Source organism: Arthrobotrys flagrans (assembly GCF_004000055.1).
Source record: "Arthrobotrys flagrans strain CBS H-5679 chromosome Unknown unitig_0, whole genome shotgun sequence".
Classification (NCBI taxonomy): Eukaryota; Fungi; Ascomycota; class Orbiliomycetes; order Orbiliales; family Orbiliaceae; genus Arthrobotrys; species Arthrobotrys flagrans.
The window spans coordinates 3,358,582-3,377,590 of NW_027137550.1; the positions used below are offsets into that span (position 1 = coordinate 3,358,582).

Sequence of the window (19,009 nt, forward strand, 5' to 3'; positions counted from 1 at the left end):
CCCCACGAAACCTCTCACACAGGCTGTGCCAGCGAGTAATATATCCAGCCGGCCGGAGCCGTGTTCCAACCTCAAGGAGTCGACAGTCGGGATTTTGGAACCTCAAACGGGCGCCCGAGTAAACGTTTCAGGGTTAGCCCATACTTGACTGACAGCAGACAGGGCCCCGCTCGCCGGATATTAACTAATCCCTGGAACCAACCAGCTCGTTAGTTATGTAGTTAGAGCAATCAATCAAACCAAATGATCTTATCAAACCCTTGTTCCTTGAGTCGTGAAATTTTAGTCTGGCAGGTTTTAGCGTGCCTGTTTGGAACGGTCTTCAAACGAGAGGGAAAGGGGACGCCGCCCGCTGATATTATGCCAAGGGAACATTGCAAGCTGGCTGGATCCACCTGAATTCAACAAACGTTTAACCTCGACGACAACCGCGGACTCCAGTTCGAACGCCGACGACAATTCCTTAATTTCCGTGCGGCACTTCCCAGACTACCATCAGATCATGCTGGTATAACTGGACTGCCTACACCGTACTGTAGCTTTAATTAAGCTTCCCGAGCGTGATTGCTGGGTTCGAATCGATACCTAGCTTGATTGTGCATGTTTGCTATGTGAACATGGATCCCGAACATCATCCCACCTTCAACCAGTGCCTGGTGCTGGCCACAGCTCTCAAGCTACTATTAATCCCGTCATAGTATGTGCATACGCCTCCGGCGCGAAGATAACCCCCCCCCTTTTTATACCCCGTCTAAGCCTAAGGTTCTTTGGTTCTTTGTTCTGACTACAAGTCGATTATCAGTAGATCCACAGACTTCGAAGTCCACCGCAATTGGCTCGCCATCACACACAGCTTACACCCCTCCCAGTGGTATCTCGAAGTATGAACAAACAATCATTCTTGCACCGCTACCGACATAAAATTGTCGTACATCTCAATTTCAATTTTGAACGCGACTAAAAAAAGGCAATCACCATCGTAGGATACATCAGAATGGACGTTGGACTATCCTCCCTTCTTCGCAGCCTTCGAATGGGTCCTTTCCCAAGTCGCCCAGTTCTTCGACCCGGGCATGCTTCAAGTCAAGAATCTCAACTACGCCTCCGTTGAAACAGTCTATTTCCAGCGGCTGAGTGTCATTGTTACGGAACTAGTATTGGTCCTTTCACTCCGAAGATTCGTCAATGTTCAGACGAATCCCCAGACGAAGAAAGGCGCCAATATTATCGCCCTGTCGCTCCTTCTGTCTCCAGCTTTCCTGATAATCGACCATATCCACTTCCAATACAACGGCATGATGTTCGGTATCCTCATCTTCTCCCTAACCGATGCATTGACCGACAACCTTCTCCGGAGCGGTATTCTATTCGCCATCCTACTCTGCTTCAAGCATATCTACCTCTACATCGCCCCAGCTTACTTCGCCTACCTCCTCCGTAGATACTGCTTAGGCAAAAACCTACTCGACGTTCGACTCTTCAACTGCATCAAACTCGGAGTTTCAATCGTCTCAATATTTAGCGTTGCCTTCGGCTACTTTGTAGCGATCGGTCAAATCCCCCAGTTGCTTAGTCGATTATTCCCTTTCTCTCGGGGATTATGTCACGCATATTGGGCGCCAAACGCTTGGGCATTATACGCTTTTGCAGACCGGATTCTTATCCACGTAGCGCCGAGGCTTAACCTAAATATTGATTCAGCTAGTTTGGGTTCGGCCACCAGAGGATTAGTGGGAGATACGTCGTTCGCTGTGCTGCCAAATATCCCACCAAGGGTGACATTTGTATTGACCCTGGCGGTTCAACTGGTTTGCCTCGTCAAGGTCTTTTTGCAACCCACGCCGACTAGGTTTATAGGCGCTGTTACGTTGTGTGGGTTCGCATCGTTCATGTTCGGATGGCATGTTCATGAGAAAGCCGTTTTGTTGCCATTGGTACCGTTCAGCCTACTCGCTTTGCAAGATAGACGGTATCTTGGAGCTTTCAGGCCGCTTGCAATTGCCGGTCACATTTCATTATTCCCACTCGTGTTCAAAGCTGCCGAGTTTCCCATCAAGTCGGCCTACACAATTCTGTGGATTATGGTATTCTTCATGACGTTCGATACAGTCGTTCCGGTGTATGTCCCCATACCCTGTTCGCAATCCAAACCGTTCACTAATAGCATTTCGGTAGTGCGAAATCCCAACGAATCTTCCTCCTCGATCGCTTTGAAATCGTCTACATGACCGTAGGCGTTCCTCTCATCCTCTACACCGAACTCTTCCACTTCGCGATCTTCGGATCCAGACTCGAGTTCCTTCCACTCATGTTCACAAGCGCATATTGCGCACTAGGTATCCTTGGAAGTTTCCTTGGATTCTTCGTTCTCTATCTTACAGGGTAAACTCTTTTCTTCTGTCTAAAATTCTATAACCCATTTCTTATCCCCAAAAAAGCCTGCGCATATATCCTTAGTTCACTGCATCTACTTCATGTTCTACCCCGCCCGATCACACTACGTAGGCGGTATCTGTAAACGCCTAGACTGCTCATTTCACTAGAAAATTTCCTTAAATCTAGGATATCCTTTAGGCCTAGAATGATAGAAAGAACAGAATGCATTCTAGCTAGCGATTTCATGAACGCCGAGATCATGCCATACTTTTTTTTAACTTAGTAATATCGCTCCTAAATTTAATCATCGTTATCCCAGCCTGGGTTTGGAGCTGGCGGCTTTGGCCCTCCTGCTTGACGAGCAACAATGATTTGATCAACGGAAAGAACGGTACACACGGCCTCGGTAGCAAGCTTGATAGCCCAGCTCTTGCTCGACAACAAATCGGCGATGCCGGTTGCCACAGCGTCAGCGGTTCCAGAGCCCTTCTCCTCCTGCAGGGATACGTTCACATTAGCAATCATCTAACATGTCGAGGGAAACTTATCCAAACGAGAGACTCACATCAAAGCTCACACCGGTAGTACAGTCGCTCCTCTTGTTGTGTGCTGCTGACAATTTGCTCAAAACTTCCATAGCGTCCAACCCCGCGCTCTCAGCCAAGGTTCTAGGGACGACTTCGAATGCCTGGCCGTACTTCTGAATGGCATATTGAAGAACACCCGGAGTCCTGTCTCCGTATGCGACTATTCGCTGCATCAGCTGTGTTTCAGTGGCACCGGCACCCGGAACCAGGCGGGCATCTTTGGTAATAGCCTTGACGGCATTAACGCCATCATCGATCGCCCTTTCAACATCATCGAGGTAGTTCTGAGTAGCTCCACGAATGACTATTGTGGCAGTCCTGGTGCTCTCGTTCTCTAAATACCGCCTCAGGTTAATACGTCGTCATATCGCATTTAATAATATCAAGGCCTGCCTACCTTGTCTGAAAACAGTAACACGGTCCCCACCGATCTCCAAAGTCTCCACAACATCGACTTTACCCATCTCATCCGGCATAGGTGCACCCAATCGAGCCAGCGGAGTCGCGCCGATAACACGACAAAGCCTCCTCAACTCGAACTTGCTAAGCACTTTGATAACCAAGATATCATATCGATTCAGATAATGCAATGCAAGCTCTCCAACAGTAGCTCCTGCAACGATAACTCTGATTCCAGAGTCATAGATCTCCTTGATGATACCCTCCAACTGAGACTCTTCGCCCTTTGTGAAATCAAGCATTTCTTGTGCATTCTTAAGAAGGACTGTACCCTTCGTTTCCGTCTGGGTAGTATCTATCGGGCAAGCGTAGACAGCGACTTTGGATTTCGACGCAGACTTCTTGCTTCCTTCCGGTTCCCGTCCGAATACCATTCCCTTGACGACCTGGCTCTGCATTAAACTACTCCCCATGATCTTAACGACACGGACATTGTCGACGTTGAAGTTGCTGGGATCCTTTGGTAGGACGGTTAAAACGGCTTCGGCAACAAGGTCGGCGAGGATATCTTCATTTCCGTATTGCTTTGACGCGATGACTGTACTCAGGGCCTTGCTGAGTTCGGCCTTGTTTCGAACATCTTTGACAGTGTCGTGGCTAAGCTCTATTATCGTCGTTTATATATTAGATTTTCGTATCTCACCAATTCATTAGAACTGATCTAGTACCTTCTAACGTCTTCTGCGCAAATAGATGTGCCTTGGTATATCCTTGTATGATATCCGAGGGTTGGAGACCACCCATGCGTATCAGATTCTCCGCCATGGTAAGCAATTCTCCTGCGAGAACGATAACCAAGTTCGTCGCATCTCCCAACTACCGTTTACTTCATTAGCTGCTCCTTCCTTATATCTTTCTACAACAAAACGTTCAATACCTCGGATTCCTGCTGCTGTGTAGCCATAACCACAATCTTAACCGCCGGATGAACGACATCCAATTCTCGTAGTATCGTGGCAGCATCGTTCGTTAAGATCATTTTCTGAAGGTGGTTGATGACAATCTTGTTTCGTCCGTACGGGCCGAAGCTAGTCTTAACCGTATTGGCAAGGGCCTGGCAGGCATCAATGTTTCGGAGGACGGCGCCATCTTCGTTGCTTTGTCTGTTTCATCCGTGGATATATTATAAGATATCATGACCATCGTAAAGGATAGGATTTGCAGGGATTTGGGGGTCATAGTTGGACTTACGTGGTGTAGCCGCTCTTGAACAGCCCGCTCGACGGCGCAGCTGGTATCGACAACGACATATTGAGCTTAACAGACGATTTCCACGTGAACTATCGGTATAAATACGGGGTTATCGATGGTGGAGGAGTTGAAGTTTCGAGGTTGCGACGAGGGTATGTACGTGGGTGCAAACTAATGCAGACTTTGTGAGCTTCCAAAGTTTGTCATACAAGCTTTGGAATGTACCGAACAACCGGGAACGGGTCTTGTATTGTATACTGCTACTTACGGATCTGAACTTCTGATGCCACGTTTGAAGGACGGAGATTGGTAATGCGTCGTATGTTGAAACCGTACTGTTGCTGCCAGGACGTGTGAAATTTTGGGGAGCAGCAAAAATGCGGCTTTGACTTTTTCGAGCTTGTGCGTGCAGCTGCCCCACCAAAGACAACACAAGTAGACGCTCTCGTTATCGATATCGGTCGATAGTGGCGGTACAGCGATACAGCACGTTTCATGACATTTATCACGACCGTTCTTGATGGCAAAGTACATATATCGTTCGCTATCTTACATAGACGAAGAGGCCTACCTCCGGGTAAACGCCATGCATCTATTTCCTAAGAACGCCAAACAGTAATATGAAATAAGAATAAAAAGGCCCAGCGATGCGCTACAAAATTTTAGAAGTGTCCCGATCCAAAACCCCACCAATGGGATGATCATTTGTCGTGTCGTTACCTAGCTTACAGTTCGCCCGATATATCTTACAATTCATATCTGTGATGCGCATCTTCCTAGTGCGCATGGTGTGGCCCGAGATAAGTGATCAAGGGCGCCAACATCCCGGCAACCGTCAAGAGCGCATTTTGCATTTTATCCCCGTCGTCGTTTGGAGCGGTGTCTATATCTTGCATCCGAAGTTCGTGGCTATGCGATCCTGTACCATGGTTGTGGCCACCACCTGAGATTTCTTGCATGGCGTGCATTGCTACGAATCTGTAAATTTTATTAGCGTACCTTCTTGAAAATGAAATCGAGCGAACAACTTACAAGAAAGTGCCAGCACTGAATAGCAAGAGGATCCCGGACCACCATTCTGTAGTCTGATGGTGGTCCTCCGTATCACCTCTGCCTCCCAGGACAGATATTACGAGCCAGGTACCAAAGGCGCCAACCGGGGCCGCGAGACTGAATGCTATGAGATGAGTACGGGCCTGCCGCTTGCTAAGCCCTTGCTTCAACAGTATAGCAACCAATCCAAACGCTGCCGGAGCTTTGTGTAGCATGATAGCGAAGAAGACAATCAGCCCAAGAGATGGCTTCGAAGAATTGGCAGTGGCGCCGAGAGCAATTCCATCGGCTGTGGCATGAATTAGGAGACCTAAGGTTGTTGAGAAGGAACGGCTAGACGTGAGTGGCGTTTCAATAGACTCTGGTGGGCTGAATGACCGGAGGTTATTCATTGAGAAAGTAGAATAGGCTCGTTCATTGGTACGAGTTGACCAGATGGAGAGGAGGTTGATCAAGTACATAAAGACAAACCCGACGGCAAGAGCCAGTCCAATGTATCGTTCAGGGGATGCATCATGGTGTTCTGATTCTAGTTCCGCCAGAGCCATATTAGCAACCTAGTTCCGATGTGGCAAGTGATAAAGCTCTCACCATCGTGGTCATGTGCATCGTCGTCCCGGTATGACAAGAAGGATCGGATGGCATTCGGATTTGCGGTGTGGTGAGATTCGGGTTCGACGTAAGCACTGTAAAGCGTGGAGACTCCTTCCGGGATGATTACGATGAGGGAAGTCCCGACAAGAAGCCCCATTCCAAAGCTCGAGATGGCTTGAATTCTCCTTCGTGAGAGCGAAAGGGCAAGAGGTAGAACGCCAGCAGCAATCGATCTTATCCATGATATCCAAAACCGTCAGCGTCATCCGATATCCATCTGGAGAGAACGAAGGGAGCTCCGGCAGAGCTACCATGCGAAGAAAATGTGGCAATTCATACGTAGATGCGATGACGAAGCTGAGAAGGAGTAGCCACCAGAATCCGCCCGCCATGGCTGCGAAGTTGTGGCGATGATGTCTCTAGAAAGGTTGGAAGTTGGCGACAGCAGAGGGGAAGCGACAACGGCTTGAGCAACCACACCCAGGAATCCGGATCTCACTCAACCCCAGCCGAGGACCCTAATATCCAAACTTCACAGGTATTTCAGTAACTAGCGCCCCAGCATCACCAGTCAGCGCAAACCCATGACCCAATTGACTTAAACCGGTGGTGGTTATTGAAGGCGAAAGCGATGGTGGCGTGTGTGCGGCTTTGAGTGGTAGGGTGAGGTGAGGTGAGGTTGGGATTCAATGGACGTTCTGGGGATTCAAAGCCAACCTTCCGTTCCAGTTTGGATTTCTTCCATCATCAACCCACCAACCTCCAAACGTAAACCTCCATCATCGCCATCGCCAACAAACCTCACCTCCAGCCTCCCTCGCCACAATCGCATCTCGCCTCTGGCTTCAATCTTCAGGGACCGACATCCATCTACAGTACTGATCTCTTCTAAGCGGCAGCGCTATTCCATCCTTGGCACCACCTTCAACGGTACCGTGTTTGCCGATCGATGCCTCGCGACCAAAAGCTTACAGGTACCACCGCATGATACCTCGGCCGTCGAATTAAGTCCGTCCGTTTCTAACCTCTGGATCTCGTATACATTATAGCCATGGTCAGCTCTTCTCCCGCCCTGCCAGCTTCTGTTGAGGAAGCATATCGCCAGAAATGCATCGACCTCAAAAAGCGACTTAAAGAGTGCGAAAATGCGAACGACCAGCTTGTCGTTCGGAACCACCGCTTGCGTCGCGGTATCCAGCGACTGCGCCTTGAACGTTCCCTTTTGCTCCGAGAGATCGAGCGACGTATTGACCCTCGTATGGACGACTCTGATGGAACTCCATCACCTCCGCCTACTGTACGACATCCCCAGAGAGCCCTTATTTGAGCCAAATCGAACTAACTGGTGCTTTGCAGCCACACGAGAAGCCGTTGCGACTAAAGAGGCCTCGACGGGAGGGCCCTAATGGCCAGGATAGACCCGATTCCCCATTCTCCCAAGCGAATGTTGATGGCGACGCCTTCCTTGGTCAGGGTGGGCGAGGCAGAACTCCACAGGGGATGGGACGATTCGGTCCAGCTCGTGACCGTGACCAGAAGCCAAGGAACGCATACACGATGTAAGTCTTTAAACTCAAATCAGAGAAATCATGCTCCCAGCTAATATTTACGATTCTAGATTCTGCGACCACCAACGTGATCATATGATCCAGAATGCGACCGATCCAGAATTTGATATATCTAGGGAACTATCAAAAGCCTGGCAGGAGCTGACGCCTAATGCCCGTCAGCCATACTTCGACGAGGCAGAGACAGAACGTCTGCGCTATCAACAGCTGCGATACGAAGCCAGGATGGCTACTGTTGCTTACAACCGTGCTCGCGCAGCCGAAGCGGATGCAATAAAGCCATCTCAGGATGAGAACACCCCGTTGCCGAACGAAACTTCAGAAAGGGGTGAGAGAGGGGACCCCATGGCGACCGAGGAAGACTACCCATCATTCCACGATCGCGATGAGTCCCCTCCCAGAGCTTCCGGGGGATTCACTGCCGTCAACCAGCGCCAGAGCTTTTTGTGAGCGCTGTCGTCTGATATCCGCCATTAACCCCTCACTTGGCAAATGCGACTTTACCCGTCCGTCCTTTCATTTTCAAATCTTGATTGTTACTTGACGACCCAAAAAGATCCTTTTTTGTTTTGTTATTGCTCGTGGCCACCTTTTTCAAGACCTCTATCCCCCTTTTCGTGTAGTGATACCTCTTTCTGCTTTTTGAATATCTCCTTCGTCATTCTATGCTTTCCGTTGTTTCTGTGTTTTTCGGTTGCTCGTTGTGGGTGTTTTTTTTCCCGGCTTTGCAATAGGTGATATTATCCAGGAGCCGCGATCCCGGGAAATTAGGAACCTTTTGCTGCATCTCCTGGGAATTCTTTTATTTGGTTGCTGTGTGTCTTGTATTATAGAAAAACCAACTATGACGAAAATAAAATGCACGGTGCTTGAGAGCTCGAAGAGGGTCTAGGCTTTGGTTTTAAAACCGATATGATTGGTGTAACTGCTGCACCCTGTCGGATTTGGGCGATTACCTAATCTGAATACTCGACCTTTCGTGTAACGCTGTCGACGTCGACACAACACACTTTGCTGTGGTATATTCTTTGCACGAATTTACTTGAAATCTTGCAGATTGTTATTTAAGAGCCATGATGGTAAAAGGATAAGATTGCCAGATTGCGGTTGGGAGAAGTAATATGCGTTGTCGGCGCTAGAATATACCGTCCATACGTATATTACATTACAGGAGACTCGTAATTAACCGATCGACTCAGACTATAGATAACTAGAGAATCATCCGGTAACCCCGCCATATATGCAAAAGATACGAAAGATCTAAATAGATTCAAAGTTTGTCGATCTAGTCAACCCTTAGGTCAATCTGTGAGAATCTAGTTCAAACTGAGGAAACAGGCGGTAATCCTTTCTGCCCTAGATCTTGATTGTATGAAACCACACTTTCTAACCCGTACCTAGCCAAATCGACACCTCCATTCGATCTGGGCGTCTCAAAGGCGTCAAGATCGATCCCCACAACTTCACTAATGTTGAAATCAACTTGAGCTACCGTTTTCGTCCAAACATACGATTCGGAAGGCTTCTTCGACACCATCCCAGCCCAAAGTTTCTTGATCGCTTGCATATGCTCCAGTGAAAAAACCCGGCGTCATTGTCTCAAACTTCTGAATATCAATCGAATCGTACTTGTAATTCTTCCGATCTCTTCCGAACTCTGCTAATGCCTTTTGAGCCTCTGGTTCGGGAATATCTGCCATCAACGCTGTAACTCTTTCACGGGCTTCGAATTTTTTGCCTTGTCGCATCTTCTCCGCGAATCGCTTGCCGTAAATTTTTTTTCGATTATACGGGCGTAGAGGATTAGGTGGGTTAAATCACGGCGTGGTTGTTCCGATTGCTTTGCTTGCTCATTGAATTCTTCGTCCTTAGGAAGGACCGCAGCGTGTAGCTCCGAAAGTTCGTTTAGTGGCTTCTCCACGCCCTTCGATATCAGCGATTCGATGATAATAGCCATATTGGTGACAATGGGCATAAGTTGGTATGCCCCTTCGTCGGGATTAGCATCGAGCCACCGAGTTCCATGCCCGGTGAAACCAAGTTCAAATGCGTGAATATACTTCCCCGCCTCATTCTTCAAAAGACGGCCTTTGTGCCAAACAGGCTCCCTAACCTGTATAGCCTCGTAATCAGAAGGTGGATCTCAAACGGAGCGCCTACAATATAATTCAACGCAATCCGACGATGGTTACAATGAAGTTCGTGCGCAGCGGTGCTAACCTCGTTTTTAGGTTTGTGGGAAATATCACATGACGTGCTCCTCCAATCATGGAATCCATCACGGACTATATGATTATACTTTTCCACGAGCGCGGCACGCTGCTGAAGAGGCTGTGGACCCATGGTGTGTGTGAAAATGAAAGACCGCATCCACTTTCGGAACAGTCCTGTTTCGGTGAGTGCTCGTGGGTTCTCGTATTTTCTGCGGCCATACGGTCCATTTGCTCGATCGTAGTCATAGAACTCATTGTTTGGGAGGGCTGTCTCCGGTTGTGACAAGAAGCAGCGGTAAGAATACGTGCTTACTCAAAGAATGTAGGATACGTCTCTAAGCCTTTTTGCAATTTTAGGGATAGTAAGTTGGATGGCACGCGTGTAAAGATGAAATGATAGATATATAGAGGTAGTAGACAAGATAGTAGGAAGGCGCTCCGTGAGCCGTGGAAAAAGGAACTCGAACTCTGGTTTTGAGAATGTCCTGGCTTTCACAGAGTTTGATCAATGGTGGCGAGTTTGTAGTTTAACGATAATAGTAGAGATAGACAGGGAGGTGCTCATCTGGAGTAATATTTATACACCCCGAAAAACCAACTCCCCGCCCGGGAGCCGTACAGCTAGAATGCATACATACTTCGATTTCACTTGATTAACCCGAAATCTAGTTTCCGCTCTTCGACGTCGTATTGAGCTCATGAGCTCAACTTTTCTTTTGCAAATTCGCTATGTAACTGATTAACGGGCAGTAAATGGGTATATATTCTTTTTTAATTTGCACGTTGTGGTTGAAAAGATACAACCGTACAATCGGGATACCGTACGAGCTACCGTGCTAATAATTAAGAGATACATACGGACTTTGACTATGTTCGTTTCAATATTTCCGCATCCCATTCGTCAGCCAAGAAGACGAACCGAAGCTAAGCTAATGTAATGCACGCGTCTCCAAGCGATCCATCGTGTTCGGAATCTAACGATACGCATATAGACTTCGATTCATATCGCGTATTTTCGGAAGCCTCAGTGGATTCCTTAAGACCAACAGGGTCCTGGTAAGTAAGCGTAACTGAATTCGACGATCTCCTTTGTTAAAAAGGGATGTGTTTAATGCATATGCAGAAGACATTTTTATGCTTAACCTGCATCTTTTCCCTTTTACAGACATAGCCGAGGGAGTTTCAAAAACCAAGTATCCACCACGCATTGACGATTCGAAGGTTGAAATGGATTGTTCTCCACCCAAGAGCCCCTCATTTTAAGTAGGTCTTAAGCTGCGGAGGGCCATTATAGCATTGCGTCTAACTGCAATAATTAGGCATAGTCGATCTATGGCTAGATCGATTGGGCTAGCATGTTTGATTTAAGATGTCAGATGGTAGATCAGGGAAATTCCATACTTTCAGGTATCGGAATTCAACTTAAAGCCTTAACAGAATATAGCGGTCGATCTTTCAAGAAATCAAGAGGTGGATAATTTTATGCACCTACCTACGTTTCTCCGTCGAGACTGTTGAAGTGGCAATGTTCGCCTAAGATTAAACAAATATATTATTTTCTTTAGAAATGGCTATTAGGGCCTGCCGCAAGGCTGCAGAGGGCATCGGTTAGGAGGAAGCTTGTATCGTTGAAACCCAGTTTCGGGTCTGCTGATTCTTTGTGTGGTGATTCGACGCAGCGAGTCATTCGACGACATAGTACTCTAGCACCAAAAGGAGAACTACTCGGGGATAATCCGTGTGCATACAAAATCCATTAGATCTGATAGAGATTAGAGCGGTAGTATGCATAAATATGTAGTATACTGGTATGGGAAACTGAAGGTTAACGGGTTTCTGAGACGGAAAAACGATATCCGCCTGTATAGCTATAGCACTGCTCCTAGCACAGTTTGGTGACGAGGACTGCCGAAGATAGCTTCGGCGCTTTAAACACTTTATAAAACATCTTACACAAGAAGTACTAAGTAAATAGGTAAATTGATCTTGTTGGCTATAGTGCAAAAACAATTCGATCCCCAAAGCTCTTCAAAACTCAGTACAAGTACTAAAGAGAAGTATATATACGCATAGTATACGAAGTGTCATAACTAGTACGGTTATAGGGATTACGGTGCCCAGTAGGAATACCTCACATAGTGCAGCGCAGGTCGATAGCTATAGACGGTTAGAGCTAGCTTTGGGGTCCCTGACTTTCGGTAACCGGTCGAGTACGTATTCTCTATTTCAACCTCCCCAGACCCACATAAACTCTATTCATCCTCTATCCCAAAAGAAACGTCCTGCATCTCCAAGTTGCTGCTATCGTCATGCAGAACCAATTGCAAACTCCATCATCACCACCATGACCGCTTCCCGTGCCGCTGTTTCATCGGCCTACAAATTCCTAGGATCCACGAAGCCACCAGACTTTGCCCGGATCCTCCCTCCGGATGCCGTATTTGCTTCGGCTCAAAAAAGCGGCTTTCTAAAATGCAACAAAGTCGAAGCAACAACAGTTCTTTCTGCGATATGGAAAACAACACAGCAGGATATGCAGGGAAATAACGCCTTGCAGATGCAGCAGCAGCAGGCCGTGTCGGTGGCAAATATCTGTAAAGGTAAGTTTAGCTGGGCTCGTTGGTGCCAGATGTTCGGCGGTAATTCGTTCTTGGTATTTTGTTTTCCTTCCTTTTCTTTCTTTTATATCTGCAGGATCCTTTTTTTCGAAGTCCGAGCTTGAAATCTTTTGTTTCGATTTGGATATCGACGGTCTGGACTCCGAGGCCCAGAAGGCTTGATCGGATGAACCCTTGGCCTTAATCCCCTCTTTTATTGTCAGTTCCAGGATATCCAAAAGGATGCCGCATATTTGACGGCAGCTACAGGCTATTGTGGAAAAGGCTGGTTCACGAGACCGGGCTCGCCCACAAAATCTTCATCATGTATCTTGAAATCCCGCTTCCCACGAAATGAAGATACAATTTTCATGGATCCACAGCTCGCGCTGGTCGGGTCTCGTACTCAGACGTCACAAAGGGCTTGCGCTTCTAACTTCTCCCCGATAACCACGTATTCAAACTCTCTACATTTTTTGTTAAAAAAAAAAGGGTACTCATGAAAAGGTAAACACCATTCAGCCCACAACTTCTCCCCCTCGAACTTCACCTCCCTCGCCCTCATCCTCCAGCAATCCCAAAACACCACCAATAACACCCCCCTCCAAACCGACCTCCTAACCCTCGCCGAACTCCTAAACGACCCCCCCGCGATCCTCAAATCCGCAAAATCCAAAATTTCCACCATCCGTAGCATCCCCCTCCTCGAAACCACCCGAATCTGGAAAAAACTATTATATCTAGCGAACACCACAAACATCCCCGAAGCCCACGAATTGATCGCAGAAACATACCAAAACGCAAAAAGTATACAAAAGGCACAAGAATATTGGACAAAAGCCGCGGAGGCGGGTAGTGGGAAAGCATGTTTGGTAATGGGGAGGCAGGCTGTGGTTATGGGGAAACGGGATGTGGCGGTTCAGGCTTTCGAGAGGGCGAAGGAGTTTGGGGAGGCGGAGGCTTATTATGAACTTGGGGTTTTACAGATTAAGGATGGTGGTGGTAAGGTGGGGAGAGGAGAAGAAGCGGAGTATAACCTTTCTGTTGCCGCTGCGTCGGGAATTATTCGTGCGGCTGTCAAGTTGGCTGAGATGTATAAAGCACGCAATGATTTAATTATGGGCGGACAGTGGGAGGAAGTAGCGAATGAGATGAAGGCGATTGAGTAAGGTATGGCATACGTATACGTACGGGAAGTGCTGTTTGCGCTTTTGTTATAACCTGCGGGTCCTTGTTTTGTGATTTCTCCGAAGATACTGGGTATCTTTGTGCAGGTTGGTGGACCAGGGAGGCCAGGATCTTGTAGATCTATTATGGATAAAACCCGTGTATTGTACATAATCTATATCTCTTTCTCAAGCAAGCCGACTAAAGATCTCGGAATCTGGAGATTTCATATTAACCGTTTGTAATATTAAGCGTACATGACGAATGTAAAATTCGGAAACACCCGATTCTAGAAAATCTACCCCGCTCATTCGATCTATAGGTACCAAAAGTAATATAAAAACCAATATATTGGACCCTGTTGGTCTAAGCCCTTTCCATGCACGGAAAGGAAAACCTTATATCTTCCCCTAACCCTTGAGATCTGGCAAAAAGCCACCTACGCAGTTGTAGTTTCCCCGTTCGTCAACTTGAGCCTTTCTTCAAACTCGGGAACAATACGGTTGGTGAAATGGTTCTGCAAAGAAACGCCTCTACGGTTCGCTTCCAGCAGCTTATCCAGGGACCCGCAAGCCGCCGCGATGAAGCCCAAATAAGGTTTGCTCGGCTTCAACACCCTGGACAGATACTCAGGATGATATTGCACACCGACAAACCACGGGTGATCCTTCAATTCGATGACTTCCATTCTTTCACCGGCAGTATCTTTACCAATGAATGGAAGTCCGGCGGCCTCAAGTTTTTCAACATATTTGTTGTTGACTTCGTATCTATGACGGTGTCGTTCAAGAATTTGATCGGGTTGACCGTATAGTTCTCTCAATTTTGACCACTCCGTGTCTGGTTGGAAGATGGTGGGACGGATGCCGAGGCGCATGTTTCCTCCCATGGTCTCCTTGTCGATTTCGGGCATAAAAACAATGATAGGTGTCGTCAGCTTCCCGGGTTCTTCGCTAAACTCTTCCGATGTTGCCTCTGTTGTTGCATGTTAGCAATCACATAGGAACCGGTCTCGGAAGGAGTATTTTATCTACCTTTTAAGCCGCAAACGTTTCTTGCAAATTCAATGACGGCGATTTGCATGCCGAGGCAGATTCCAAGATATGGCACCTTTTGTGTTCTGGCCCAATGGGCGGCTGCGATCATACCCTCTGTGCCTCGAGTTCCGAATCCACCGGGGACAATGATACCGCTGTAGGTTTGAGAGCTCATATTAGGATCTCCTGACGTCGTAATAGTTGGAGAGATATCGACTTACTTGGCGGTACAGACCATATGCCATGCTCTATGGTATTTGGCAGGGTTGGTCTTTGCCATCTCCTGTTCCAAATCCGACGAATCCACCCATTCCAAAACCAACCTCTTACCACAGTGCATGGCAGAGTGCTCCAAGCTCTTGGTAACACTCAAGTAACTGTCGTGAAGCGAGGTATATTTTCCAACGAGCGTAACCTTGACTTCATCATGTAGGGTAGTAGCGGCGTGAACGAGCGTCTTCCATCTTGACCAAGTGCTCTGGCCTCTGATCGATAACTGTTGTGGGATTGAGATTTGGTCAAGGTGCAGTGTGGTCTGGAGGAGTTGGACGAGTTTTTGCTGTTCGAGTAGCAGCGGGACTTTGTAGGTCAAGCTGACATCGACGACCTGGACGACATCCTCAGGCTCGACCTGACAGAACATAGCAATTTTGTTGACAGTGGATGGGGATAGAGCTTCCGAGCAACGACAAGCAATCTATACCACATGCTGGGTTAGCATTGAGGCTCATCGTAACCCTCGGTTGGGGAAAATCCACTTACCAAATCTGGTGCCAAACCTGAACTCCTGGCCTCACGAATAGCAGCCTGAGTCGGCTTGGTCTTTTGTTCACCACCGATGACTGGAATCAAACTGACGTGAATCTGCATGAAATTTCCCTTTCCGGCACGGCGTCTGAGCTGACGCATGGCTTCGATGAACGGGGCCGATTCAATGTCTCCGACGGTACCTCCCAATTCAATGATGCAAACCTCCGGTTCTTCACCGGATTCGTCGACGGGTATTTTGGCGACTCGCTCGATCCAGTCTTGAATAGCATCGGTGATGTGCGGAACGACTTGGACTGTTCTTCCGAGGTAGTTTCCTTTTCTCTAAACCTCCCTCGTTGTTTTCAGCATTAAGATCCCCCAAAGTTGAAAAGTTCTCCAAAGATACCCACCTCTCTGTCAATGACATGAAGGTAGATCTTCCCCGTAGTGATATTATGTTCTTTCGTCAAAGTGACGTTCAAGTATCTCTCGTAGTTGCCAAGATCGAGATCGACTTCACCGCCGTCGTCCAAAACGAAACATTCACCGTGCCTATAACCCAAATAATAAGTCCTATGTGTCATCGAGGAGGGATTGTATCGGTGGATAGTAAAGCATACTCGGTGGGAGCCATCGTTCCGGCATCGATATTCATGTAGGGATCGATCTTGATGGCGGAGATGTGGATATACGAGGTCAGCCTGTTGGATCATGTTGAATGAAAGGACGAGGAGATGACATATCTTAAGGCCTGTTGTCTGCAGCAGCAATCCTGTGGAAGAAGCTGTAGAAGGAGATCCGTCAATTGAGTGTTCATATAAATGGAGATCGAGCTGTTGAAGTCGAACCTATAACGCCCTTGCCGATTCCGCTGATGACACCTGCGAATATCCAATTCGAATTAGCAGCTGTAACTGAAGACAAGGCCGATATAATATATAGCTTACCTCCAGAAACCAAAACGTACTTCATATTGCTTGATTCTTGACAAGACTCTCAGATGTTTAAAATCGAAAAAAATTGAAGTCTATAAGGGTAGAAGTGTTGGATGTTAAACTGGGCGATGCACCAAACTCGAGCTCGGTCGTCTCCCGTTGGAAGTTTATAGGTTGCAGGATCTACCAGAATGATGTGAAGAAAAAAAACAACCAGTCTACCCGCGTCAAAGAGTCATAGAAGAGCGAATGAAATAAATAAACAGTTGCGGCGGCGCTGTTGTGAGACTTCAGGTGGAATCAAGGTGGGTTCCTTTTCACTGGATCGCTCAAAGCTAGTCGAGAAAAAAAAAAGTTGTGAAGGTTTTCTGTCTCAAACTAGCACCGCACTGCGTCGGTCGCAGAGAGCTCGCTCGAGTTTAACCACATGCATTACTCCGTACGGATGTCTTTTTTAGCTTGTATACTACCTACTCCAATATGGTGTAGATATTTACTAGTGTATAACCGGTCATTGGCTGGTCTATAAGTTAAAAAGAGCATCGAGTACAGACATATAATGGGCGCACTGCTGCGGGGAGCTGCGTTTTTCTTTGACAGAAATGCGGCAGGCGAACTGGACGTGGTCGGCCTGACAGCCAACCTCCCAACACGGTTTCCGTGCGACTGGCCAAGCAAGCTGTCCCCCAGCGAGTCGCGTCTTCCAGCCTCAACCCCATCTCTCTCTCATCTCATCCTCATCTTCAACCTTAACTCCAACTCTGACTCCACTACCACTACCACCACTTTCCTTTTAAGAATTCTTAGGATAGAATAAAGCAACTATGGCCGACTCTGACGAATGGACAATCCCGGACGCCTCAAGCGCCATCTCCATCTCCCTCGTCCCCCCAACATCCTTCCCGTCCTCCAAGTCCACCGAGACCTTCCATCCAACATATACCCATCAATTCTTCGAGAACGAGGCAATCTACGGCTACAAGAACCTCGCCGTCGACCTTATATTCCGTCAGGATGACATGTCGCCTTCTTTAAATGTCACTTATGACGAAAAGTTATCTGCGCCCGGTGGTAGCGGATCAGATGGTGATGATGAAGCAACTATCGATGAAGTAGAGGATGTTTTCAAAGCGTATCTTCCTGAGGGTACCATTCCCCTTCTGTATCCCTTATATCATATACGCCCATACTAACGCTCAAAATACAACAGGAACCCCCAAATCCCTAACCCTCACCCCATCAACCTTTGCACCTCCAGGCACTCTCATCCACACCTACCCAAGCTCCTCCACCACCTCCTCCACTTTCGAAATCTACCACACCAACCTCTCCGACCCCGCCGCACAACTTCTCATCAAAAACAGCCAACTCCTCGTCCCCTTCTTCATCGAAGCCGGTAGCGCAATCGACCTCTCCGACCCCGAAGAATACCTCCGTGACCGCTGGGACGTCTTCTTCCTCTACGAACATCTCCCTGACGACCAATTCTCCTTTGTCGGTTACTGTACGGTCCACAAATACTGGTACTTCATAGCAAAAAAAGGGGACAAGAAGAAGAAGGAGGAGAAGAAGGAGGAGGAGAAGGAGAAGGAGAAGGAGAAGGAGAAGGAGGAGGAATTAATAATCAGACCGGAGGAATTCCCGCATCAATACAGAGCTAGGATCTCCCAATTCCTAATCCTGACGCCGTACCAGGGGAAACAACATGGAAAGAAACTTTATGAAGTAATCGTCGACAAATACCTGTCCAGTGACAAAGTTAAGGAAATCGTGGTTGAAGACCCATCGGATAAATTCGAGAAACTGAGAGATTTTTGTGATTACAAGAGGTTAAAGAAACAATCACTCATAAATGATGAAACCGTCGAATCACTGCTGGGTAGAAAAGAATCCAGAGAATGGATCGACACGGAGAGAGCAAAGGCTAAAATGCCGATGAGGCAGTTCCAACGGGTCATCGAGTTGATGCTTCTGGAGCATATCCTGATCACCAAGGGTCCTAAATACGACGAACAGCTGGAGAGGTATATGACATACGTGAAGGATAGGTTGTATAGGCATAACAAGGATGTTCTCATGCAATTGGAGAGAGAGGAGAGGGGTGAGAAGCTCCACGAGACGTATGAAAGGGTTCATAGCGACTACGAAGCCTATCTGGCGGCTTTAGGATCGGAGGCCGTAAAAACCAAGGCGGCCTCGAAGGGCAAGAGAGTCATTGCTGGGAAGCGGCCGGCGGGTTTGATTTCCACCGTCGAAGAAGACGAGGAAGAAGAGGAACTTCTCCCGCCGACGAAGAAGACCAAGGTGACAAAATAAAGAGATGCGGGGGCACACGTATAGTATACCCTTCTTGAATTCTATTGTAATAATATTGGGTAGAGCAATTATCCTCCTTGCTATCTATCTTAGGGCGTCGTCCTTTTGGAGCCGCTTGCTTCCTTAGCTTAGTAATACTAATTAATTTTTTTTATCTACGGCTATA

General features: G+C 47.5%; 8 protein-coding genes across 8 annotated transcripts; 4 read left to right on the forward strand and 4 right to left on the reverse strand.

Moving 5' to 3' along the window:
- Positions 1 to 1,073: 1,073 nt before the first annotated feature.
- Positions 1,074 to 2,386, forward strand: DFL_004026 (uncharacterized protein; the record flags this gene model as incomplete). Its single annotated transcript, XM_067633052.1, has 2 exons — positions 1,074 to 2,119; positions 2,176 to 2,386. The coding sequence occupies 2 exons, from the start codon at positions 1,074 to 1,076 to the stop codon at positions 2,384 to 2,386; spliced, it is 1,257 nt and encodes a 418-aa protein (XP_067491259.1).
- Positions 2,387 to 2,676: 290 nt separating this feature from the next.
- On the reverse strand, positions 2,677 to 5,110 carry DFL_004027 (uncharacterized protein; the record flags this gene model as incomplete). The annotated part of the gene is made up of 8 exons (XM_067633053.1): positions 2,677 to 2,871; positions 2,942 to 3,297; positions 3,361 to 4,026; positions 4,091 to 4,238; positions 4,300 to 4,525; positions 4,614 to 4,702; positions 4,774 to 4,784; positions 4,882 to 5,110. The coding sequence occupies 8 exons, from the start codon at positions 5,108 to 5,110 to the stop codon at positions 2,677 to 2,679; spliced, it is 1,920 nt and encodes a 639-aa protein (XP_067491260.1).
- Positions 5,111 to 5,389: 279 nt separating this feature from the next.
- Positions 5,390 to 6,652, reverse strand: DFL_004028 (uncharacterized protein; the record flags this gene model as incomplete). The annotated part of the gene is made up of 4 exons (XM_067633054.1): positions 5,390 to 5,591; positions 5,646 to 6,195; positions 6,258 to 6,493; positions 6,600 to 6,652. The coding sequence occupies 4 exons, from the start codon at positions 6,650 to 6,652 to the stop codon at positions 5,390 to 5,392; spliced, it is 1,041 nt and encodes a 346-aa protein (XP_067491261.1).
- A 557-nt stretch (positions 6,653 to 7,209) lies between these two features.
- Positions 7,210 to 8,278, forward strand: DFL_004029 (uncharacterized protein; the record flags this gene model as incomplete). Its single annotated transcript, XM_067633055.1, has 4 exons — positions 7,210 to 7,234; positions 7,310 to 7,557; positions 7,617 to 7,819; positions 7,879 to 8,278. The coding sequence occupies 4 exons, from the start codon at positions 7,210 to 7,212 to the stop codon at positions 8,276 to 8,278; spliced, it is 876 nt and encodes a 291-aa protein (XP_067491262.1).
- A 1,028-nt stretch (positions 8,279 to 9,306) lies between these two features.
- On the reverse strand, positions 9,307 to 10,171 carry DFL_004030 (uncharacterized protein; the record flags this gene model as incomplete). Its single annotated transcript, XM_067633057.1, has 3 exons — positions 9,307 to 9,551; positions 9,620 to 9,941; positions 9,989 to 10,171. 3 exons carry the CDS (start codon positions 10,169 to 10,171, stop codon positions 9,307 to 9,309), a joined length of 750 nt encoding a protein of 249 aa, XP_067491263.1.
- Positions 10,172 to 12,385: 2,214 nt separating this feature from the next.
- On the forward strand, positions 12,386 to 13,807 carry DFL_004031 (uncharacterized protein; the record flags this gene model as incomplete). The annotated part of the gene is made up of 2 exons (XM_067633058.1): positions 12,386 to 12,641; positions 13,161 to 13,807. 2 exons carry the CDS (start codon positions 12,386 to 12,388, stop codon positions 13,805 to 13,807), a joined length of 903 nt encoding a protein of 300 aa, XP_067491264.1.
- Positions 13,808 to 14,244: 437 nt separating this feature from the next.
- DFL_004032 (uncharacterized protein) lies at positions 14,245 to 16,564 on the reverse strand (the record flags this gene model as incomplete). Its single annotated transcript, XM_067633059.1, has 9 exons — positions 14,245 to 14,780; positions 14,840 to 14,997; positions 15,064 to 15,539; positions 15,605 to 15,934; positions 16,003 to 16,144; positions 16,213 to 16,259; positions 16,321 to 16,376; positions 16,441 to 16,473; positions 16,540 to 16,564. The coding sequence occupies 9 exons, from the start codon at positions 16,562 to 16,564 to the stop codon at positions 14,245 to 14,247; spliced, it is 1,803 nt and encodes a 600-aa protein (XP_067491265.1).
- Positions 16,565 to 17,351: 787 nt separating this feature from the next.
- Positions 17,352 to 18,843, forward strand: DFL_004033 (uncharacterized protein; the record flags this gene model as incomplete). The annotated part of the gene is made up of 2 exons (XM_067633060.1): positions 17,352 to 17,673; positions 17,738 to 18,843. 2 exons carry the CDS (start codon positions 17,352 to 17,354, stop codon positions 18,841 to 18,843), a joined length of 1,428 nt encoding a protein of 475 aa, XP_067491266.1.
- Between the last annotated feature and the right edge of the window lie 166 nt (positions 18,844 to 19,009).